This window comes from Manihot esculenta, chromosome 3 (genome assembly GCF_001659605.2).
Source record: "Manihot esculenta cultivar AM560-2 chromosome 3, M.esculenta_v8, whole genome shotgun sequence".
NCBI classification, from domain to species: Eukaryota; Viridiplantae; Streptophyta; class Magnoliopsida; order Malpighiales; family Euphorbiaceae; genus Manihot; species Manihot esculenta.
Genome location: NC_035163.2, coordinates 29368689 through 29390194, shown reverse-complemented (window position 1 = coordinate 29390194; position 21506 = coordinate 29368689). Strand labels below are relative to the sequence as shown.

Sequence of the window (21506 nt, the reverse complement as noted above, 5' to 3'; positions counted from 1 at the left end):
GACTTTTACATATACTGTATTATCAATATCGGAAAACTTATTCTTGGAAATATTTACAATATGTTATTGTTTAATAACAATATGTGTAATCTTACATTAAAAGAATAGATAAATTTCCAATAAAATTACAAAAAGGAATGAAAGAAGAGGAAAAGGTTGGAGTTGTATGAATGCTTGTGTAGTCTCTCTAGTAAAATTCAACCAGCTAAGGAAACCTGAAATTAGCTTCAAGTTTCCAAGCCATGGCTTCATTTTTTATTGGTAGCTACACCAAAATCAAGCATGAGACGAGGAAAAGCAGTTGCTGCTCGAGACAAAGCATTACCAGCAAAGTTCATCTCATTGATGGTATTAGGGCAGGGTGGTCCTCCGGTGCCGGGAATGTTTGTGCAGCCGGAGGCCCCAGAAGGAGGCACAGGAGCTTTCTGAAGAGACTGAAGGACAAGTTCTTTACTGTTGAAGTCTTGAGAGAGTGTTCTGGTAGCTTTGGATGAGTGGACGTGCAAAGAAAGCAGCAAGATTGCGGCCAAAGCGATGTTGATCAGAAACCTCATCATTTTGTTGAAGGCCAAAAGAATAGAAGTATGAAGAATTTGTGGAGGAGTAGGGCTTGAGGGAGGTATTTATATTGATATGCTTGGAAGAGTTAGGTCATTATTCTACGTGAAAAATGTTTTTGACTGTTGACTACAAAGCTCCTCTATTTTTTTATTATTATTTTTTTTTTGCTGTATAAAATTTCAAGAAATTGAACTAGTCATAAGCAAGAAAAGATTTTTTTTTTTTTTTTTTGTACTTGAGCGTCAAGGTTTAATCTGAAAATGATTAATTATGGGATTAAGGGTGTTGGGCGGGATTAAGGAAATTTCTTGGGATTGCATTTAGTTGGACCCTGAATTTGACCGTTGATTAATTAGGATTAAATGGTTGTTTTTGGTCAATCCTGACATTTATATGAAATGTTTAATCTAACGTTAAGCAGATGAAATCAGCAGTTATCTCATCTCATTAGTGGCATGCGTACAATTCTACCATGCGTTCGTGAAAAAATTGCTTTGTATCATTGATATAAAAAAATAAAAAATAAATAAAAAGTAAATTCTCATTATTTTTTTTTTCTTTTTCCAAAGATAAATAGAATCCATTTTAATTATTCATAAAGGAGTACAATAATAAGTATAGATATGACATGTTATATATTTTTTTAATAATGATATTTACAAATACTGAATATAAATTTATGGTTTTATTTGAATTGATAGAGCATAATATGGTATAACATAAATTTGTAATTGCCGCAATGGAGGGAAAAATGCTCCATTTGTTAGTATAAAAACAATTTAATATATAAATATATGAAAAATTATTTTCATAATATTGCTACACAAATTAAAATAATCCTATGCCAAATAACGGTTGTATTTTATTTTATTTTATATATACGATATTAAAATAATACTAGTTTACTTTTGTAAGAAAACGTCTTGTCCCGGAAAGAATACGCAGGATAAAAACTCACAAACGTTAGATAAAATTGCGAGGTCAAGTGGAAGAAATCTGTAAATCTTAAAATGCTTCTTATATATAGAGAGATTGAATTAAAAAAAAGCCCAAGCTTTGATGAATTATTTCATCTTTACATGAGCATCAGCCTGAACCCAGTGCTATTTGGCGTCTCAATGGGTGGACGAGCAGCCGTATTTTTAACTCCCCGCGACTTGAGTTGAATTCATCACTCGGACATTTCGAACATTTTAACCAAGCCCCAGATCAATACATGATAGACTCATCAATTCAAACTAAAATGCTGTAGGCAATGAAGGCAGCAACACTCTATAAAATGTTAAAGCTTATGAAAAGATTACAACCTCACTCCAATTCTGCGACCCAGCAATTTCCCCAAATTACATTATTACAATGGACAACGACCCACAAATTTGAGGGCTAGTCTCGCCCGGATTTCCTTCAGTGCCCATTTGAAGGCCTAAATACTGTGTAGCCATTGCTGTTGCAAGCCAAATTTGAATACTCTGGACTGAAATATGGAGAACCATCAGCCTCTCCGTTCGTCATGCCCACTAGAGAAAGATCAGAGCCAGCCACCGGCCAATGGCTTGGAATCAGTCCATCAACATGCCCATTTGAATATGGTAATGGACTTGCCCGGGGAATGAATTCCCTTAGCCTGTCAAACTGCGTGCTAAAAGAGCTATAACTTCGCTGAAACCCACTATCACGATAACTCCCAGCACGCTCAAATCTGCAAGAGCTGTTGCTCGAGGAAACCAATTCACCTGACATTCCCATTTCACCTGGAAAAGAGCATTGCCTATTTAAGAAGTGTGGTCTATTGTTAAGAGACTGGAAGACGCTGCTTGCCTCAACTGCCATCCCAATACCATGTTCATCATCAAGCAGGTCATTGATGATATCAATATGTGGAAACTCATCTGTTACTACACCTTGTGAGCTCTCCATCCGCTGGGCCCCATTCTGTAAGGCATTCGGAGTTGCCATCCCAAAAGGAAAGTGAGATTGGGCAGAGGTCAGATCTACCCTATCAGAACTCGGGAGCAAAAACATTGATGAAGATACCAACGCAGGCTGTTGTGTGTGTGCTGATGACAGGTGAACTCCCAAACTAGGAGAGTTGGCATGAGTTAAGCCACCTGAACTTGAGCCAACAGGATTGCCTACAATGGCATTTCGATAGGACAAAGGAGCATAACTATGATTCACTGGTGAAGCGTCAGGACCAAGCCGACCAGTTGCACTAACAGATCGAGCAAGTAATGGGGCTGTTTGAACCATGGAAACCACAGGAGCAGCTGCCCGATGACCAGGGATTAGAGGAGCACTGGAGGGCCTTGACATCACTGAGACTTGCTGTAGCACTGGCTTCTCAGATAGTTTTGAAGTCAAGGCATTCTGGGTCTCAGGTTTGCACATGCCTATATTTTGGGGACATATAATTGAAGAGGATGCTTTATCAGACTGATGTGCACAATCTGAAGATGCTTTCTTACTCTGAACAGAAGGATCTATGCCAGCTGAAGTCTTGTTTCCCGACCTCAATGAAACCGTGGATGGATGATTTTTGGGAGGACTTCTAGGAGGGCTTCTAGAAGAGGATGGGATAGTCATTGCCCTTTCTTTGGAGCACCTTTCCACATCAACTGAGTCTTTAGGGCTCATTTTCTTTTGTGGCAAAACTTCTTCCACTACCTACCTCATAGAAAGAATGATTATCAAGATGGATTCTGAAACTATAAAATTAAATAAAAACAATGCTCATCAGATGAAAACAAAAAGCTTTACAAAATAAAAGAAATATAGAGAGAAGCTAGAAAAACAGCTTTCAAGAGTTTCATTTTTAATTTCAAACTTTGTCAAAAAGAAAAGACCTACAGAAATATATTTTATGCTCCAAAGTAGCACTTGTCTCCCACAAAGAAGGAGACAGAGAAGAACAACCAATAATGAAGGACCAGAGAAAATGAATAATAATCTAGATTCACTAGTAAAAAAAGGGAGCAGTGAAATAGGGGAAGCACTTCCCCTCTAGGAGATGTCTCAAGTGGTAACATAGTGAAACTGATGATGAAAAGAAGAAGAAAGAGGCAGAAGTTTTGAGAGAAAATATTTGAGTATTCCCCTCAAGCCAATTGGGGTATATATACTATTACAAGAGTACATACTAGGTAAGAAAATAAATTAATTCCCTAATTATAACCTAATCATATCCCAATCACATCAGGTAATTATATCCCTAATTATCACTACAAATCTAGGCTATTTACATAAACAATCTCAACACTCCCCTCAAGCTGAAGCATACATGTCATATGCTCCAAACTTGTTACAAATATAATTGATGTCTGAACCCAAAAGAGGTTTTGTGAAAACATCAGTTAGTTGATCATTTGAGTTAACAAAGCTAGTAGAAATGCATCCCGACTCAATCTTTAACCTAATAAAATGTCTTCTCATGAAAACCTTTAAGCTAGTAGAAATGCATCCCCTAGAGGTTGCTCCATATAGACTTCTTCAACGAGTTCACCATGAAGAAATGCATTTTTAATGTCTAGTTGATGAAGGGTCCAACGATTAATTGCAATCATTGCGATAAGGAGGCGAACAGAAGCTATTTTGGCTACTGGAGAGAAAGTATCACTGTAATCAAGCCCCAAAATATGTGTGTAACCTTTAGCTACAAAGGTCCCACCTTAACTGTGTAAACTCATCGACAACCAACAGTGGACTTGCTAGGTGGTAAATAGACCAATTCCCAAGTTCCATTATTATGAAGAGCAGTCATCTCCTCAACCATTGCATTACAACAATCAGGATGATCCAATACTTCTCTAATTGTCTTGGGTATAGAAACAACAGACACGGTGGAAACAAAAGTATAATAGGAAGGAAACAAACGATGATAATTCACAAAATTATAAATGGGATGAGAATTTCGAGAAGAGCGAATACCTTTTCGGAGAGCAATAGTAGCTGTTGCTACTGAACGCATGACCGAAGTAAGTGATAATGGAACTGGAGGTGAGTCATTATAAGTACCAGCATCAGGGAGAGAAGTATCATTGTTAGTAGCAGATGAATGATGGATGAGGCCGATGTGTGTAGACCTGAAGAGGTGGTGTAAAAGTGGGAGATGGACTGACGTGAGGTCAAGGAGAGATAAGAGTTGCAGGTATAGGCAAAACTCTAGGAACAAAGGTTTTGTGCTTTGGACTAGAAAAAAAATAAGGGGATGTTTCAATAAAGGTGACATCTGCAGAGAAAGAATATCTGTTAGTAGTAGGATCATAGCATTTGTAACCTTTTTGAAGTCGAGAATAGCCGAGAAAGACACATTTAACTGATTTGGGCTGGAGTTTGTCTTTACCAGGGTATGATTATAAATAAAACATATACATCAAAAAACTCGCACAGACAACTGGTTGGAGGTCTGGTTAGGAAAGAGAACCGAATGAGGACTTTGATACTACAAAAAAGAGGAAGGCATACGGTTGATTAAGCAGCAGACAGTAAGGACCGCCTCGCCCCAAAAACGCAGCAGAACATTATGATGTATGAGTAAGGTGCGAGCGGTTTCAATCAAATGTCGATTTTTCCGCTCGGCAACACTATTTTGTTGAATATGGGCATAAGAAGTCTGGTGAGTAATACCTGAGTAGACAAGAAATGAGAAAAAGAGGAGGAAAGATATTCTCGTGCATTATCACTACGCACAACCTTAATGTGAACACCAAATTGATTATGTATTTCAACACAAAATTTTTGAAAAATGGATAATAACTTAGAGCGATTCTTCGTTAAAAAAAGCCAAGTGCAATGAAAATAATCATTAATAAAAGTAACAAAATACTGAAATCCACAGGTTGTACTGCCACGACTTAAACTCCAAAATGTCTGAATGAACAATGTCAAATATCAAGGTGGCCTTGTTATTGACTCGCTTGGGAAATGAAGCCCGAGTTTATTTCCCAAGTTGACATGACTCGCATGCTAAAGAAGACGAAGAAGAAAGACTAGGGACGATTTGCTACAATTTGAGAAAACTAGGATATCCCAAATAGTTATGAATAAGCTCAGCGGAAGTGGTAGAAACAAAAACAACTAGAGAGGTAGAGAGATGATATAACCCTTGTGACTCAGATCCTATTCCAATCATTCTCCCAGTACTCCGATCCTACACCACAACAGAATCAGAAGTAAAAGTTACTTACTGAACAATTAAGATTTTTTGTCAATTTGCTAATGGAAATTAACTTTTATGGATATTCAGGAGTGAACAAGACATTAGTTAAGGAAATAGAAGGAAGTTGTACTTTCCTATTCCTTTAACTTGAGTTTGTGAACCATTAGCTAAGGTGACTTTAGATGGCATGAAAGTGAAACAAGAGTAGAGAAAAGATTGTGATTACCAGAGACGTAATCAGAGCACCAGAGTCTAGGATCCATGGACCAACAGGTGAAGACTTAGTTAGAAAAACAAAGGAATTACCGGAGTGAGCAATGCTGGAAGATGGAGGATGTTTCTTAGCTATTTGGAACTGCAAGTATTCTTTATAGTCTTCTCCAGTTAAAGTGATTGAATCTAGTTCCTGAGATTTATTGGTAGGTCGTGGATGCAGGCCTTCTTCATTAAATTGAACAAGATGAGCTGCTTGCCAGTATTATTGGGTTGATTGGGCCATGGTGGTCGCCTATGCAATGCCCAACATGCATCTCATGTGTGACCTTTCTTATCACAACAGGAGCAATGAAACTTATCCCCTTTACCTTTGCGATTTCCTCCTTGTCCTTGATTCCCTTACTGCATAGCCAAAACTGAGGATTCCATATCTATAGCATCACTCTTACTAAGGGAAATACGTAAGAGCCTAGCTGACACATCTTCTAAAGTTAGATTAATTGAATAAGTCAAAATTTGATCTTTCACAGAGCAAATGATAGATCGCAGTCCAATTGATACCAAAACCATAAAAAAAATTTATCATGTTATTCTTCTTGTGCATCAACATCATCAGTAAAAGGCATAAGAGAATTAAATTCATCTTTCAGAATTTCTACTTGACCCAAGTAACTAGCCATATCTTGATGATTCTGTTATAAATGAGCCATATCTGATACAAAATTATAGATGCGTTGTATGTCATTAGTATACAATGTTTTGGCCTTAGTCCAAACCTTACACCAAGTTTTGCAAGACTAAAACAGAGTAAGCAATTTTGGATCTAACGAATGCCATAAAAGACTACATAATTAAGCATCAATCTAAATCGAGTTGGTTCTATCAGTGGCAGTGATATCAGTGGCATTTTTTGATAAATAATCATCATACCCTTATCTTCAAAATCATAATTCTAGGGATGCAACTCAAGACGCATAATTATTACTTTCTTACAACTTCACCGTAGCAATTGAAAAGAAAAGTTCAAAGGACACAGAACCTGTATTGAGGGTGTTCTGCTTCTCATACATGTTGAGAGAGATTCTAGAACAGGGACCTTAATTTGCCAAACAAGGAAAATCTATGCCTGTGAACAGTAAAATCAACGCTACTGTTCACAAGGGGCGTGTAAAGACGGGCTGGGCAGGTGACCGAACCTACTGGGTTGGAGTCGCTAGCGTGAAATGATCGCAGGAGGACAGTTCACATGCCGGTGCGTGTACCAGAGATAGATTACTTTGAGCGGCGCGTGGGACCAGTTCTGACGACGGTGCTTCAAGGGGAAGCGGGCGAGGAGGATGGGCTAAGTGGTGAGACCAACTGATTTTCAGAAAGTCTCCAAAGTAAGGTGGCAGATCTGCCACTCACAAGTGAACCAAGTTTCTTGGCTCTGATACCATGAAACCGATGATGGAAAAAAGTAGAATTTAAGAGAAAATACTTGATTATTCCCCTCAAGCCAATTGGGGTATATATACTACTTACAAGAGTACATACTAAGCAAATCAATTAATTCCCTAATTATAGCCTAATCAAATCCCAATCATATCACATAATTATATCCCTAATTATCACTACAAATCTAGACTATTTATACAAAGAATCTCAACACATAGGATAACAGTTGTAGACATCTATGGGGAGAATGCTCAAAGAAAGAGAAGTCAACGTAAATGGAGTTGGATATTTAAATTTCCCACTAAATAGGTTCAATATTATCAACAAGCAAAAACCTGAAGTTTGAACCAAAAAGATGCGACAACTTCACCTTCTTAGCTGCGTGCTGCTCAGTCCACATGATTCTATCTTGTGAGGAATGAACAATAGCTTCAGGCTCACAATCAACAGCCTTGCTACTTTCAGCAACCTCATTGAGATCCCCAGCATCTACTGGAGGCACAAAAAGCTGATTATCCATCTCAATTGTCCAACTTCCATCACTTGTCCCTTTACCTCTCGGGTACTTCCCTCTACAAATAATAAGCATAGGATTCATTACTCTACAAATAATAAGCATAGGATTCATTACAGATCTATCCTGATAGTGGAGAAGTGGAGGAAATATGTTTACCATCTTACCTGCTAGGCGATTTTACACATTGGTAGCTTGAATAAGAACTCCCCTTATAAGAGCCATTATTAACAACAGACGGGACTGAATCTGTAGAGCAAGTAGATGAACTGTCATCCATTGCAGATGTGCTCCTTTTCTCAACCGTTCCATTTGGCATAGGTGATAATCCACCAACTCCACTGCCGCTGGCTTCTGTAGACAGATGAACTTCTGAAGTATCAGTATCCCAATTAACGGGACTTGCATCTCTGTCTTCTGAATCGGGCTGGAGGACCTCAAGAACACCATCCACCGAATCAGACACATCAGACACATCTTCCAGAATATCAGACTTTTCTACCACAGGCTGCACCTCTACCATAATAGGATCCTTTTTCTCATTAGTTGGATTTTCCTCTTGATGCTTGTCTGATACTGCTGCACTGGATTTTTCATCCCTCCCTTTGTCCTTCCCTTTGCGATTATTCCGCTTTTGTTTCGCCTGTAGTTATATAAGCAAAACCAATACTCATGTAAGCAAATGTTTTATCTAATTATCTTTAACACTGAATGTAACTTCTGAGCAACTATCTGCCAAACAAGGTTTAACCATCTCATTCACTCCAGCACAAGATTATATGCATGATGGATCATACATATGTCACATAATCTCTACTAAGAAAAAAAAAAGCAAAAAATAATGAAGAATCAAACTGCTAAATCAATTTTCAGCAACCAAAGGTTTAAAAATATTATTATGTTTCTGCCAAATCTCCTTTCTTCTTAACTATTGACACCCAATTCAATAAGAGGCATGAAGTACTTGCATGAAAATAAAGGTAGATGTCATACCTGTTTTTTCTTTGATTTCTTTTCCTTCTCAGTTCCTCCACGTTTAGATTTCTGCTCACTTTCAGCTAGCCATGCTGCCTCTTCTTCACGGATTAGCTCTTCTTGCCTCTTCAAAGCAACAGCTTCCTGGTAAGCCACTTCAATTTTGTGGCTACAGTAAAGGAGATAAACTTGCGAGTTAGGAGATACATGCACAAAGCTGTGTAATTCATCTCTAATCATCAAACCACAAAGCACATAGAAAATTGCAACATATGATCCTCTAATAATAGCTTGTTTAAGCAATAAAAAACATTGATATCATAACTGTTTACTAAATTCATCCTGCAAACATAATTACTAGGAAATTACAACCATAGAAAAGAAAGGCAAAAATAAGATGCAGGTCAGATAATAATGAAGTTAATAAATACATCAAATTCTCACAATGAAATGCCAATTGTCCAAGAATATACTGACTTGCTAAATTGACACAAATGATTGTTTCCTATTTGCCAGGTGAAGGGAGAGTACTCCCATCTCTATTCTAAGGTACACATCTCCAAGAAGAATCCATGAGCAAACAGGGCCAATGCCTATTTGCCAAATATCACTACTACCTATATGAAACGTTATTAAAACTTAAAGCTACCATGTCACCCTAACCATGATAGTTCATTCTTAATAACAAATAAAAAAGCCTCTTCAGAATTAAAGCATTAAACATAGGCTCCGCAGAAAATAGATGATACACATTTTACGAAGGTTCCCAAATAACTGATAAAGCATTTAACTCGCATTCTTTCAATGTCATTCAAACTCTCTACAATTTGCAAGTGCTAACTGCTCAGTATCAAATATCAATGTAATAACGAATAGCAAGTAAAAAATAACAATTACAAAATATGATAATATTAGCCTGACAGTTAATCCTGTTGAAAAGGAAGAACTTCCAGATAGACTGAGTAAATGAGAGTGCGCTCTTCAGTGTGCATCTAATTCTAAAGTGTGGAAAAATCAATGGTCTTAAGCCAGAGAAGCAATTGCTCTACTGGAATGTTATATTATAAGAGATCCATAGATAATCAGAATATCAGATATAGTACTTGAAAATATGGGCAAGGACAAATATTTCCACCGTCCTACGACCCAATTCTGTAAGCCGTCTTTCATCACGCTCAATTGAATCCTTGTTAAAGTCCTCGCCAGAATTTCCATCCTGCATACAAGCATAAGCGCTTTTTGATAAATAAGAATGACTATCAAAAGAACAGAGACCACTAGGAATCCAAGAGATTGCAATGCTGCAAGGTAAGAGCAAGCATTTTAATTTTCTTTCCACTATACCTCCCAAATAAATATTGAAATCTCTAATAATATATATGGTCATTTGATCAGCCTCAGATTGATTTGAACCACACAATAATCAATGCTATAGATAATAACAGGAGTGGAAGTAGTGTATGAATATAAGACCAAAATTCCTACCATTAAAGTATTTCTCTTAGCTCACCCCAATAGAAATAAGACACAATCATTTACATTATTGGTAATTTAATTCGCTTGAATCAATAGGTTAATGGAATTGCTATTCATATTTGTGCACTTTTGGCTCAGGATAATGAATTGCCCTTTGAACTTATGATTTATGTTAACAGGATGCCACACCCAAATACATGAATGCAAAGACACCATTCCTAAACAATTGCATGACACTAATTCCATGCTGTCACGAGTCCATGACCCACATAGTAGCACCACAACTCTAGATTCTAGAACCATCAATACAGGCACGGCAAGGGTGAACCTCCTAATGCAACCAGCGGAATAAAATACATTCCACTGTTGAAATAGCTTAAATTTTTTTCTCACTGAGTAACTGTTTGATTCAATTCGGTCAAGTAACACTAGTAGGAGCCCCCTCCTCCTGCATTGCACTTTTAGTTTACGGTATTAAAGCTTAAAGACCTACAACAACCAACTATCATTCATAGAGAATGTATGAAATATGCACCGTATGATCCTATTTGTGAAATAGCTGGGAGGGCATTCTACTTTGCACTGCAGCATAAACATGAACACAGCCTAGTAATCTTATGACAACTCTAACAAGGATTATATTGCATCAAACAACTTGAACAAAATATATAATTGTACAACTCCACTAAACATCTATTTCCATTTATATGAGTAGAGTCTACCACAAACAGTTCAACATAAAACACTGTTCTAAATCCCAACCCACCTTCGTACGATTCTGTGGGCCCTTTTCATCTTTTGGAGGCAATGGTTCCATTGCAGCCCTCTCGAGTAGTAGCAGAACATCATCCACCAATACAAACATTTCTTTCTCCACACAAACAATTGGAGCTGGCATTTCTTCATTGTCCAACAATTTCACCCTCCCCTTCTTGTTCTTACTTTGGCCTTCAAGAGCCTTCAATCCACTATACAAGGAATCCATTACCAAAGTAGATGTGACTTCCTTCTCAATAAAGAAATGTTTTACCACTACTTTCAGAATTACATCAGTTCTCTCCTTAGACATGCGTCGTCGAGCATTTTGATCCATTCCCAACCAAAAAGCACAAAAGCTGCAAAATTAAAATTCTGTTATCTAATTAATACTATATGCTGTGTAGAATGGACAACTGTAGCATTCAAATAAGCAAGGCAAAAGGAAGAAAATTATAAATGAGGCTACAAGTCCATCAAGACAGGCAACAAAAATCTTACACTAGAAACAAACATCCCAAGCCAACAACCTCATAAGCACCACTAAATTTTCAAACCATAGTAAAGAGAAAGTAGAAGATAATATCAATAACATAGAATAGCTATTGAAACATCACAATTTTCATCATATACCATGTAGATTTGCAGGAAATACTCATTGTTCAATTTGAATATCTCTATAATTCAAACATATAATACCTTGACCATCTATTTTTATCCTCTATTAACCTCCCAAGCTTGCCTCGTCTCTCTTCCACAAAACGTCGACAAATCTGCTCTACATTTGTCAAATACACCCTAACAAGTTCTCTCCTATACTGACAATCAAGGCAACGAAAAGGCCGATCTGATTTTTCCCTAAAGACAATAAAAGTAAAAGGTTAGAAATTTCTTATCACAATGTGAAAATACCACCAGAAACCAATAAATTAAAAAGCATAATTGTCAATCATACAAAAAAAAAAAGAACTTTAATTCCTTAAACAAAAAATTTCAAATAGTTGAACAAAACATTGTCTCAGATGCACAGGGTATGATCCTGAATTTATAACTTCAAACAAATCACAGTGATCCATTTTATTGGCACACCCAGAAAGTGAAAGAGGAAATTAAGTAGGCCGCAGGAGGAGGAAGAAGAAGTTAATGGATGCCTACCTACTGAGCCAACTTCAGATAGAAAGAGAAATTGGCACAAATGCAATCATTATTCTTCACCACTCGAAAAACATTGGCAACTGGCTCTAAATTTTTTGTTGGAAAAGAAAAGGTATAAAAAGGAAGATGCTAAGACATGGTTGACAAACTCTAACAAAAACCCTGAAGAAAAGGATTAAATGGAAAATGATATAACTGACAAAAATTGCAATGTGGCAAAAAACACTGAAGACCAGATAAAAATATATCAATTATCAGACACCTGATAACTTGCACTTGAGCCTTTATAATTAGAGTGTCAGCAGCATCTAAAAACCCATCTGACACTTTTGATAATTCCATGAATTTTTTCCATCCCCAATCATGCTCTTTCTTCCAGAATCGGTGTAACGTATCTGCACAATTTGCATTTAGTCAATAATATATCAAGAGCTCCATTATCAATTAAGACATCATTCAGCCAAGTAACCAACTAACCTGAATATTTTGATTTTTTTGGATCCTTATTCACCACAGCTATTGTGAACTGTGCAAAATGACTCCAACCTGGTTCCAAATCAGAACAGAAAATATTTTCACTACAGAGGACAGAGAAAGTTAATCAATATCAAACTTACTATTAATATCAAACCTGGAAGAAGTTTGTCATGGTTGGCCACACAGAGAAACAAAGAGAGGTGATTGCAAACATCACAACCTTGGGGATATATTAAAATGTACCTGTCAGCCAAAGCAGAAGGCTTAAACATAACGCAACTGTTTCATGTGACACTGACTTTCAGCAAGCAAGATGCATAAAGTGGACAAAATAAAGACAAAGCATGAGAAAACAAGAGTATGCAAAGCCATACCATTTGTAGCCGCCAACCTCAAATGCATTGCTACGAAGTTCTCTTTTGTTAATCTGTGAAAATTTCTCTATCTTCCAAGTGTATTTCCCGTACAAGTCAGAAGGTTTTGGCCCTATAATGAAGAAAAATCAGTTTGCAAAAAAGTCAAACAAGTATCAGTTCATATCTCTGGGGAAAGAAACAGAGAAGTAGAAAGACTCTAGAAACAAAATTAGAGGCAGTCAAGGATATATCCAGCAACAGAAAGGCAAACTAAGGTCCATTAGTCAGCATCTTCAAGTTTATAATGTTAAAGTACCAAAATTAATACTGTGAGTATTACAGGTTACACATTTTCCTAATTTCAGATGTAGAACCACACAACTTAACTAAGCCTTAATTCAATAACAACAGTATGAAGACATAAAATGTTAATAAAATAAATAGCAAACAAACACAACCTGATAAACTTGATCCATGGTGCACCAAGTAGAAGACCTCATAATGATATTACTTAAATGTTACCAAGCCTTTGCAGGTATATGCACGTCAAGGAACCAGAACCAAGAGTCCAAGCCCACAAATTGAAATTATGAACTAGTCAAAGTTCTGTTATGTTTTGTTATTTCTGTTTTTAAATGATTCCTGTTTTGTAGGAGGGGGTTCCTCCACTTTCTTTATTGTTAATTAGTTAGGGAGGGTGTTCCTCCATGATTGAGGTAATGCTCCTATGATGTAGGAAGCAGTAGTTAACACTTCCTGTATTTAAACAATAATCATCAATAGAATGGGCATGCTTCCAAAACCCAATTCCGTTCTTGAGTACTTTAACTCAAAAGAAAAGGTTTTAGCTCCCTTATGAGCTGAGTTTGTTCATGACCCGTGGAAACAAGAAAAACACCCAAACACCATCTACACCCCTCACCCATAAACCCCAAACCAGACAACAAACTAGGGACCCTAACAATTTGGTATCAGAGCCATTTGTTATGGGTGAATCAGTTCAGGAACAGCTTTCAAAGCTCTTTGAGTTACTTCTAGCTGAACAGCAAGCTAACAAAGATCGCAATGATCAGATGGCTCAAGTTCACGCTAAACTGGCTGCCATGTCTGCTGAATTAGACGCAACAAAGCAGGGGTTACATTCTGCCAGTGCAGAGAGTCAAGCTAAATCACGGAGAGATAAGGGAATTTCAGGTACTTCGACTTCTGAACAGTCGGGAGGAAGTTCGTTTGTGCCTAAATTCACGAAGCTTGATTTTCCGCGCTATGATGGCCTGGAGGATCCTTTGGGCTGGCTTAGCCGTTGTCAGCATTTCTTCCGTCATCAACAAACCCCTGATGAGGAGAAGGTGAGCCTTGCTTCCTATCACTTAGAGGGCATTGCTCAATTATGGTACCTCCAGTTGCTGGATGATTTTCCAGACCCCAACTGGGATGAGTTCAGTCAACAATGTAACCTCCGTTTCGGCCCTCCAATTCGCAGCAATAAATTAGGCGAGTTGGCTAAGCTTCGTCAAACAGGAACTGTGGCAGATTACCAGAATCAATTTGAAGTATTGGTATCTCGCGCAGGTACTTTAACACAGCAGCAGAAGGTTCAATTATATCTCAGCGGATTACAAGATTCTATCTCAGTAGAAGTCGAACTACATCAGCCCAAGGATCTAGTAACCGCGATGAGTATTTCTCGGCTGTATGAACGCAAGCTGTTTCCCCGTTCAGCAGCAGTGAAAGACCTTCGTCGCAACACATTTCCATCTGATTTCCGTTCCAATCGGTCAGTTAAACGGCTGTCTAGAGACGAGATGGATGAGCGCCGGAAAAAGGGCCTGTGTTTTAACTGTGATGAGCAATTTGTTCGCGGCCATCAATGTAAGAAGCTTTTCTGGATTGATTTGGAAGAACCAGATGAGAATGGTGATACTTTCCCAGACCTCAATCTAAATCAGCCAGAAATATCTTTGCACGCCATCACTGGTGTTCGAGGGCCCCAGTCCATGCAATTGTATGGCAGCTGGAAAGGTGGTCGGGTTCTAATTCTTATCGACTCCGGCAGCACCCATAGTTTTGTATCTGCATCAAAAGTTGAAGAGTTACATGCCGAGGTTAATGAAAAGAATGGCTTAAAGGTTCACGTTGCAAACGGCGACCAACTTACCAGTCCAGGAATCTGTAAGGACACCCCGATTCTACTCGAATCAAACTCCTTTATGGTTGATCTGTTTGTTCTTCCTCTAACTGATTTTGATGTCGTCCTGGGAGTAAACTGGCTATGCACTTTGGGACCCATTTTATGGGATTTTTCAGTCATGAGTATGAGTTTCTTCCAACAGGGGCATCGGGTTGACCTTCAGGGGCTGACTTCTTCATTTAATACAACAAGGTCAGATCTGCACAGTTTGCTCGGTTCCACCGCTTCTGATATACAAATGCAGCAATTATTGGCAGAATTTGCTCCTTTATTCAATGCTCCAACAGGGTTGCCACCTAGTAGAGCGTGTGACCACCGTATTCCTCTTGAGCCAGGAGCAAAACCAGTGGTGGTCCGGCCCTACCGTTATCCGCATGGCCAAAAAGATGAGATTGAACAGCAGTGTGCAGCCATGTTGAAACAGGGTATAATTCGGCCGAGCAGATCTCCATTCTCCTCCCCAGTGATCTTGGTTCCAAAAGCAGATGGGTCTTGGCGATTATGCGTCGACTACAGGGAATTAAATGCAATAACCATCAAGGATAAGTTCCCAATTCCGGTTATAGATGAGTTGTTGGAAGAACTAGGAGGTGCAAAGTATTTCACCAAGCTGGACTTGTTATCTGGATATTTTCAAGTGGGCATGCACCCTACTGATGTGGAAAAGACAGCTTTCCGGACTCACCATGGCCACTTTGAATTCTTGGTGATGCCGTTTGGATTGTCCAACGCCCCTTCGACTTTCCAGGCCTTGATGAACGAGGTATTCCAACCCTTCTTGAGAAAATTTGTGCTCGTTTTTTTTATGATATCCTGGTTTTCAGTAAGTCTTGGGAGGAGCATCTCCACCATCTTCAGCTGGTATTTCAATTGCTGGCATCAAATAAATTGTTCCTCAAGCGGTCGAAGTGTGTTTTTGGCCAAACTCAGATTTCCTATTTAGGTCATATTATTTCACAGCATGGGGTTCAAGTTGATCAGACCAAAATTTCAGCAATAATGGAATGGCCCAAGCCCACCACAATTCGGGCTTTGCGGGGATTTTTAGGGCTTACAGGATACTATCGTAAGTTCGTCCAGAATTATGGTTTAATCGCAGCGCCGCTTACAGCTATGTTGCGCAAGAATGGGTTCGTCTGGAATGCAGAATCGTTGGCTGCCTTTGAAAAATTGAAATCGGCAATGACAAATACTCCTATCCTAGTCTTGCCGAATTTTGATTTGTCATTTGTTGTTGAGTGCGATGCTTCTGGTATTGGAATAGGGGCTGTCCTGCTTCAGCAAAACAAACCAATCGCCTACTTCAGCCGTTCTTTCGCAGCGCGCCACCTCAATCTTCCGGCGTATGAACGAGAGCTGATTGGGTTAGTGAAAGCCATTAAACACTGGCGATCATATCTGTGGGGCCGTGAATTTCTGGTTCGCACAGACCATTATACACTCAAATATCTCTTGGAGCAACGCCACTTATCATCCACGCAACAACATTGGGTCAGTAAACTAATGGGTTTTTCTTTTACAGTGGAATACAAAGCAGGGAAATCCAATATTGTGGCTGATGCTCTGTCTCGCCGAGATACTGACAGTGCTGCTCTAATGGCGGTTTCTATGCCGCAATTAAGTTTATTTGATGATATTAGGAAAGAGCAGACAGAATCAGCAGAAGTTCAGAAAAAAATTGCGGCTATTCTTGAGGGTACTTCTTCAGCCAACTGGAGTTTTCGGAATGATTTACTCTTCTACAAAAACAGAGTTTACATTCCGCAGAAATCTCCAACCATTCAGCTGGTTGTCAGTGCTCTTCATAATCAAACTCATGAAGGTTACCAGAAGACTCTTTACCGGATCACTCGTGATTTTTTTTGGACTGGTATGAAAAAAATTGTCCGGGATTTTGTACAGGCCTGTGATACTTGCCAGAGGCATAAAACTGAAACTCTACAACCAGCCGGCCTGCTTCATCCTCTACCGATTCCATGCCAGATTTGGGCTGACATATCTATTGATTTCGTTGAAGGGATTCCTGCTTCTCGGGGTAAAAATGTTTTACTGGTCGTGGTCGACAGATTTTCCAAATACGGACACTTCTTGGCACTGTCCCACCCATATTCCGCTGTAAGTGTTGCACGATCTTTCTTTGACAACATCTTTAAGCTGCATGGCCTGCCAGAAACTATTGTAAGTGATAGGGATGTGACTTTCACTAGTTCTTTTTGGAAAGAACTGTTCCGTTTGTGTGGAACGAAGCTCTGTTTCAGTTCATCTTATCACCCCCAATCGGATGGACAAACGGAGGTGGTCAACCGAACCATCGAAATGTACCTTCGCTGTTTCACAAGTTCTACACCCACTAAGTGGATTGACTGGTTGTCTTGGGCTGAATTCTGCTACAACACCAGCTACCATTCTTCCCTCAAATCCACTCCTTTTGAAACAGTGTATGGTCGCCCTCCTCCAAGATTGTTATCTTACTTACCTGGGAGCTCTTCCATTGACGCAGTTGATACTGTTTTACAATCAAGGGATCGGATGTTGAGTTCCCTTCGTGAAAATCTGCAACATGCTCAACAACGCATGAAACGTTCCTATGATCTTTCCCACAGGCCTTTGGAATTTCAGGTGGGAGATAAGGTTTTGTTGCGCCTTCGACCATATCGCCAATCTTCAGTCGCTAACAGGAGCAATCAGAAGCTTTCGGCAAGGTTCTATGGCCCCTTTGCCATTATGGAACGTGTTGGTTCCATGGCGTACACGCTGGATCTTCCTCCAACTTCAAAGATCCATCCTGTATTTCATGTGTCCAACCTTAAACGGTATCATGAGAACCAGTCCACCACAATTCCACTACTGCCGCCCTTTCCTCTAGATCCACCTATTCATCCTTTAGCTATTCTTGATCATCGTATCAAGAGGGGCAATCCTGAAGTTCTAGTCCACTGGAGTAATTCCTCTCCTGCTGATGCTTCTTGGGAGCCGGCTCAATCTTTGGTCGACAGATTCCCAGATTTTAAGCTTGCGGACAAGCTTCCTGTGGGGCAGGGAAGTAATGTTACCAAGCCTTTGCAGGTATATGCACGTCAAGGAACCAGAACCAAGAGTCCAAGCCCACAAATTGAAATTATGAACTAGTCAAAGTTCTGTTATGTTTTGTTATTTCTGTTTTTAAATGATTCCTGTTTTGTAGGAGGGGGTTCCTCCACTTTCTTTATTGTTAATTAGTTAGGGAGGGTGTTCCTCCATGATTGAGGTAATGCTCCTATGATGTAGGAAGCAGTAGTTAACACTTCCTGTATTTAAACAATAATCATCAATAGAATGGGCATGCTTCCAAAACCCAATTCCGTTCTTGAGTACTTTAACTCAAAAGAAAAGGTTTTAGCTCCCTTATGAGCTGAGTTTGTTCATGACCCATGGAAACAAGAAAAACACCCAAACACCATCTACACCCCTCACCCATAAACCCCAAACCAGACAACAAACTAGGGACCCTAACATTAAACATGGAAGCATTTACAGCAGCCATTTCTTATGAATCACATTTGTAACTCAAGTCTCAAATTGATAACAATTCTATTCTCAATAATTAAATTAACACAAGAAATCTTCATCTATTCCTCATCCTCATTAATTAGAATCTCAAAAAGAAGAAGTAAAAGAAGAAAAAAAATTGTATGCCAGCCATTTTAGTGAATGCACCTCCGTAAGAATTGTGCAAACCCAGGTTTTGAAGTGGAAGAGAATAAATTTCATTGTTAGGATTTTTCAACAGGACCACTTTTAAAATTTTTTACATCTTCAGTAAGTAATGCGAACAAAAGGCTGAATTTTATCATTCTGGCATCTCCACCGCAGCTGGAGAAACCAATGAGGTGGTGATCTCTCCCTTTCCCTTACATCTCCAAGGTTTTTGACACTGTTCTAGTTTTCAACTTTCCAAATTATCTTCATGGATCAGAAACATATTTACTAAAAGAGAAAAACACACACAGAAGAGAGAGAGAGAGAGAGACCATACCTCCATCATCATCATCATCAGTGTCCCAGTAGGGGGGCGAAGTTGATGGTGTTCCATTTTCCACCTGCTCAGACGAACGCCATTCCGCCAATGCTTCACCTGATTGGCAGCGCTGCCCACTCGAAATCCCCTCTATAGACCTTCCAACTCCAGCTTCCTCGCTCACAATCCCAGACATTTCCCACTCCAAAGCTCCTTTCCCCACAACCACAATCCTTCAACTCCACTCACTGCATAACAGGAAGCCCTCATGAGAAACAAAATGAATAAAATTAGCCCCCGTGTATTAATTTGTTTGGCAGCAAAACACAGCTCAATTTTACAAACATAACCATTAAGTAAAAATTAGCTGTAGAACATGAGTTTCCAGTTACAATAAACACTGGTTTTAAAGGATTACTTCTCTTGTTCATTTTAAAGCATGAATAAATCCCCAAACGAAACATATTTTACTAAAATAAGTAAATGTGTAAATCCAGCATAAACCATATTTTGAGTAGTCGTCTGTTTGGCTGCAGAAATTTAGGGAACTGAAAAGGATGATAAAATTTGCATTTTTCAATCTTCCATCAATTAAGAACTCATGAAACAATAAAAATCCACTTCACCAAACTTCAAACAACCATTCGGCTTCAGAGTTTTAATTCCCAAACGCGGAAACAACGTCAAGTGCATTCATATAAACTATTTAATTCTCAATCCAACGATTTTCCGGCCATCAAACAAACCCAACAAACACAATCCTCAAATTCAAAAACCCACATCCCAAAATCAATTTGCAATAAACCCTAATTTGTCAATATAATTATACAAAAAAATAAGCTTAAATAAATAAAACAGATTGGGGAAAAATAAACAAAACGAACAAAACAAAGCCATCGCATATACCCTATTGCATTAAACGCACGCTAATTAAAACCCTTCAACAATTTGGGACGAGTAACTTAAGATCGAACAAAAAAAAAAACCCAAAACCCCGATCAAAACCAAACCCTAAAATACCGGCAAAAGAAAAACAGAAGTAAAAAAAATATAAAAAAAAAAAAGACACAGACAGAAGGAGAATTTAAAACGACAACATGTAGATCGAATGGATATACAAACCTGAGCTTTGAGAAATGGGTTATGTCCAAGCTCTGAGATGGTAGAGAGAGAGATTGAGAGAGAGGTCCAAGGAGCAGCAAAAGAAAGGAAAGAAGGAGAGACCAAAGGCAGAGCCCAAAAACAGAAAAATTTGTATTTTTTGACGTTACTTTGGTTTAATTTAATTAAATAATCGATTTGTCTTTTTTATTAAAAAAGAAATTAACATTTTTATTTAGGAGAAGATACAGCGCAAGCTATGAAGAGATACAAGAAGAAATGGAGAGAAGAAGAGAGGTGGGCTTGTGGCTACCCTACTGACTTGTTTGCTTGCTCCTCCTCTCCCCTAATCCGCAATATAATAATAAATTAAATTTATATAAGCAGTGAATATAGTAGAAAATGAGGAAAATAATAAAATTAAGAGTTTAGGGTTTGTGTTGTGCTCTGGGTGGTGGCTGTGGCCAAACGCCTATGGATGGGTGGTGGGAGACTGGAGACAAAGCCCTTTTTGTATTTGGGCTGATTTTGGCTTCATTGAAATGGTCTCGGGGGTCGTCACCATTTTCAGGTGTGAACCCTAGCGGGTTTTAGCACTTTAAAGAAAAAATTATACACACAGCGAGTACAAGCGGAAGTCACTCTTTGAAAGTGATTATTTAATATTTTTCATTTTATTTATTAAAAATATAATAATTAATGATTCAATAATGATAAAAATAAATAATATAATAATATTTTATAATTAATAGAATAAAAAATATTAAACAATTACTTCAAAATAATTATTGCTAATATTTCTCTAGATAATATGTTAAATTATTTAGAAATTAAATTAAAATAATATTACAATCCAAAAGGCGTATATCATGTGAATCTTTTTAAATAATTCTTGAATCTATTTACATTTTTTTAGCAGATTTTTAGGATATAAAAAATATAGGTATCAAGATCACGATATCATCTTTAATTCTAATTTTAAATAATTTAGACAAAAATTAACAGCCAAGTTAATCGTAAATTATTTTTCAAGAGCTATGGTTATCTTCAAATTATAAATAATTTTACAATTTTCGGATGATAAGTTATTCATTAGTTTTTTTAATATATTTATTTTTAATGTGCTTTGAAAATATATA

General features: G+C 38.2%; 1 protein-coding gene across 2 annotated transcripts; it reads right to left on the bottom strand.

Annotated features, from left to right (window-relative positions):
- Nucleotides 1-1793: 1793 nt before the first annotated feature.
- On the bottom strand, nucleotides 1794-20732 carry LOC110612047 (TNF receptor-associated factor homolog 1b). Of its 2 annotated transcripts, XM_021752688.2 has the most exons (13): nucleotides 20389-20729; nucleotides 19285-19514; nucleotides 13097-13208; nucleotides 12877-12965; nucleotides 12723-12791; nucleotides 12508-12640; nucleotides 11790-11948; nucleotides 11101-11449; nucleotides 9962-10074; nucleotides 8877-9027; nucleotides 8051-8526; nucleotides 7740-7941; nucleotides 1794-3225 (listed from the first exon to the last, which is right to left on the bottom strand). In XM_021752688.2, the coding sequence occupies exons 2-13, from the start codon at nucleotides 19460-19462 to the stop codon at nucleotides 1966-1968; spliced, it is 3291 nt and encodes a 1096-aa protein (XP_021608380.1). In that variant the 5' UTR covers nucleotides 19463-19514; nucleotides 20389-20729; the 3' UTR covers nucleotides 1794-1965. The 2 variants fall into 2 exon arrangements, with proteins under 2 accessions (XP_021608380.1, XP_043811073.1); XM_043955138.1 differs by lacking the exon at nucleotides 11790-11948 and having other exon boundaries at nucleotides 20389-20732.
- Between the last annotated feature and the right edge of the window lie 774 nt (nucleotides 20733-21506).

Bases quoted from the DNA above. Each gene is read 5' to 3' on its own strand.
- LOC110612047 (XM_021752688.2), bottom strand. From the start codon at position 19,462: ATGTCTGGGATTGTGAGCGAGGAAGCTGGAGTTGGAAGGTCTATAGAG. The intron at 12,792-12,876 runs GTTTGATATTAA...ATTTGGAACCAG, and splicing joins CCATGACAAACTTCTTCCAG to GTTGGAGTCATTTTGCACAG. The intron at 8,527-8,876 runs GTATGACATCTA...ATATAACTACAG, and splicing joins AGAAATCAAAGAAAAAACAG to GCGAAACAAAAGCGGAATAA.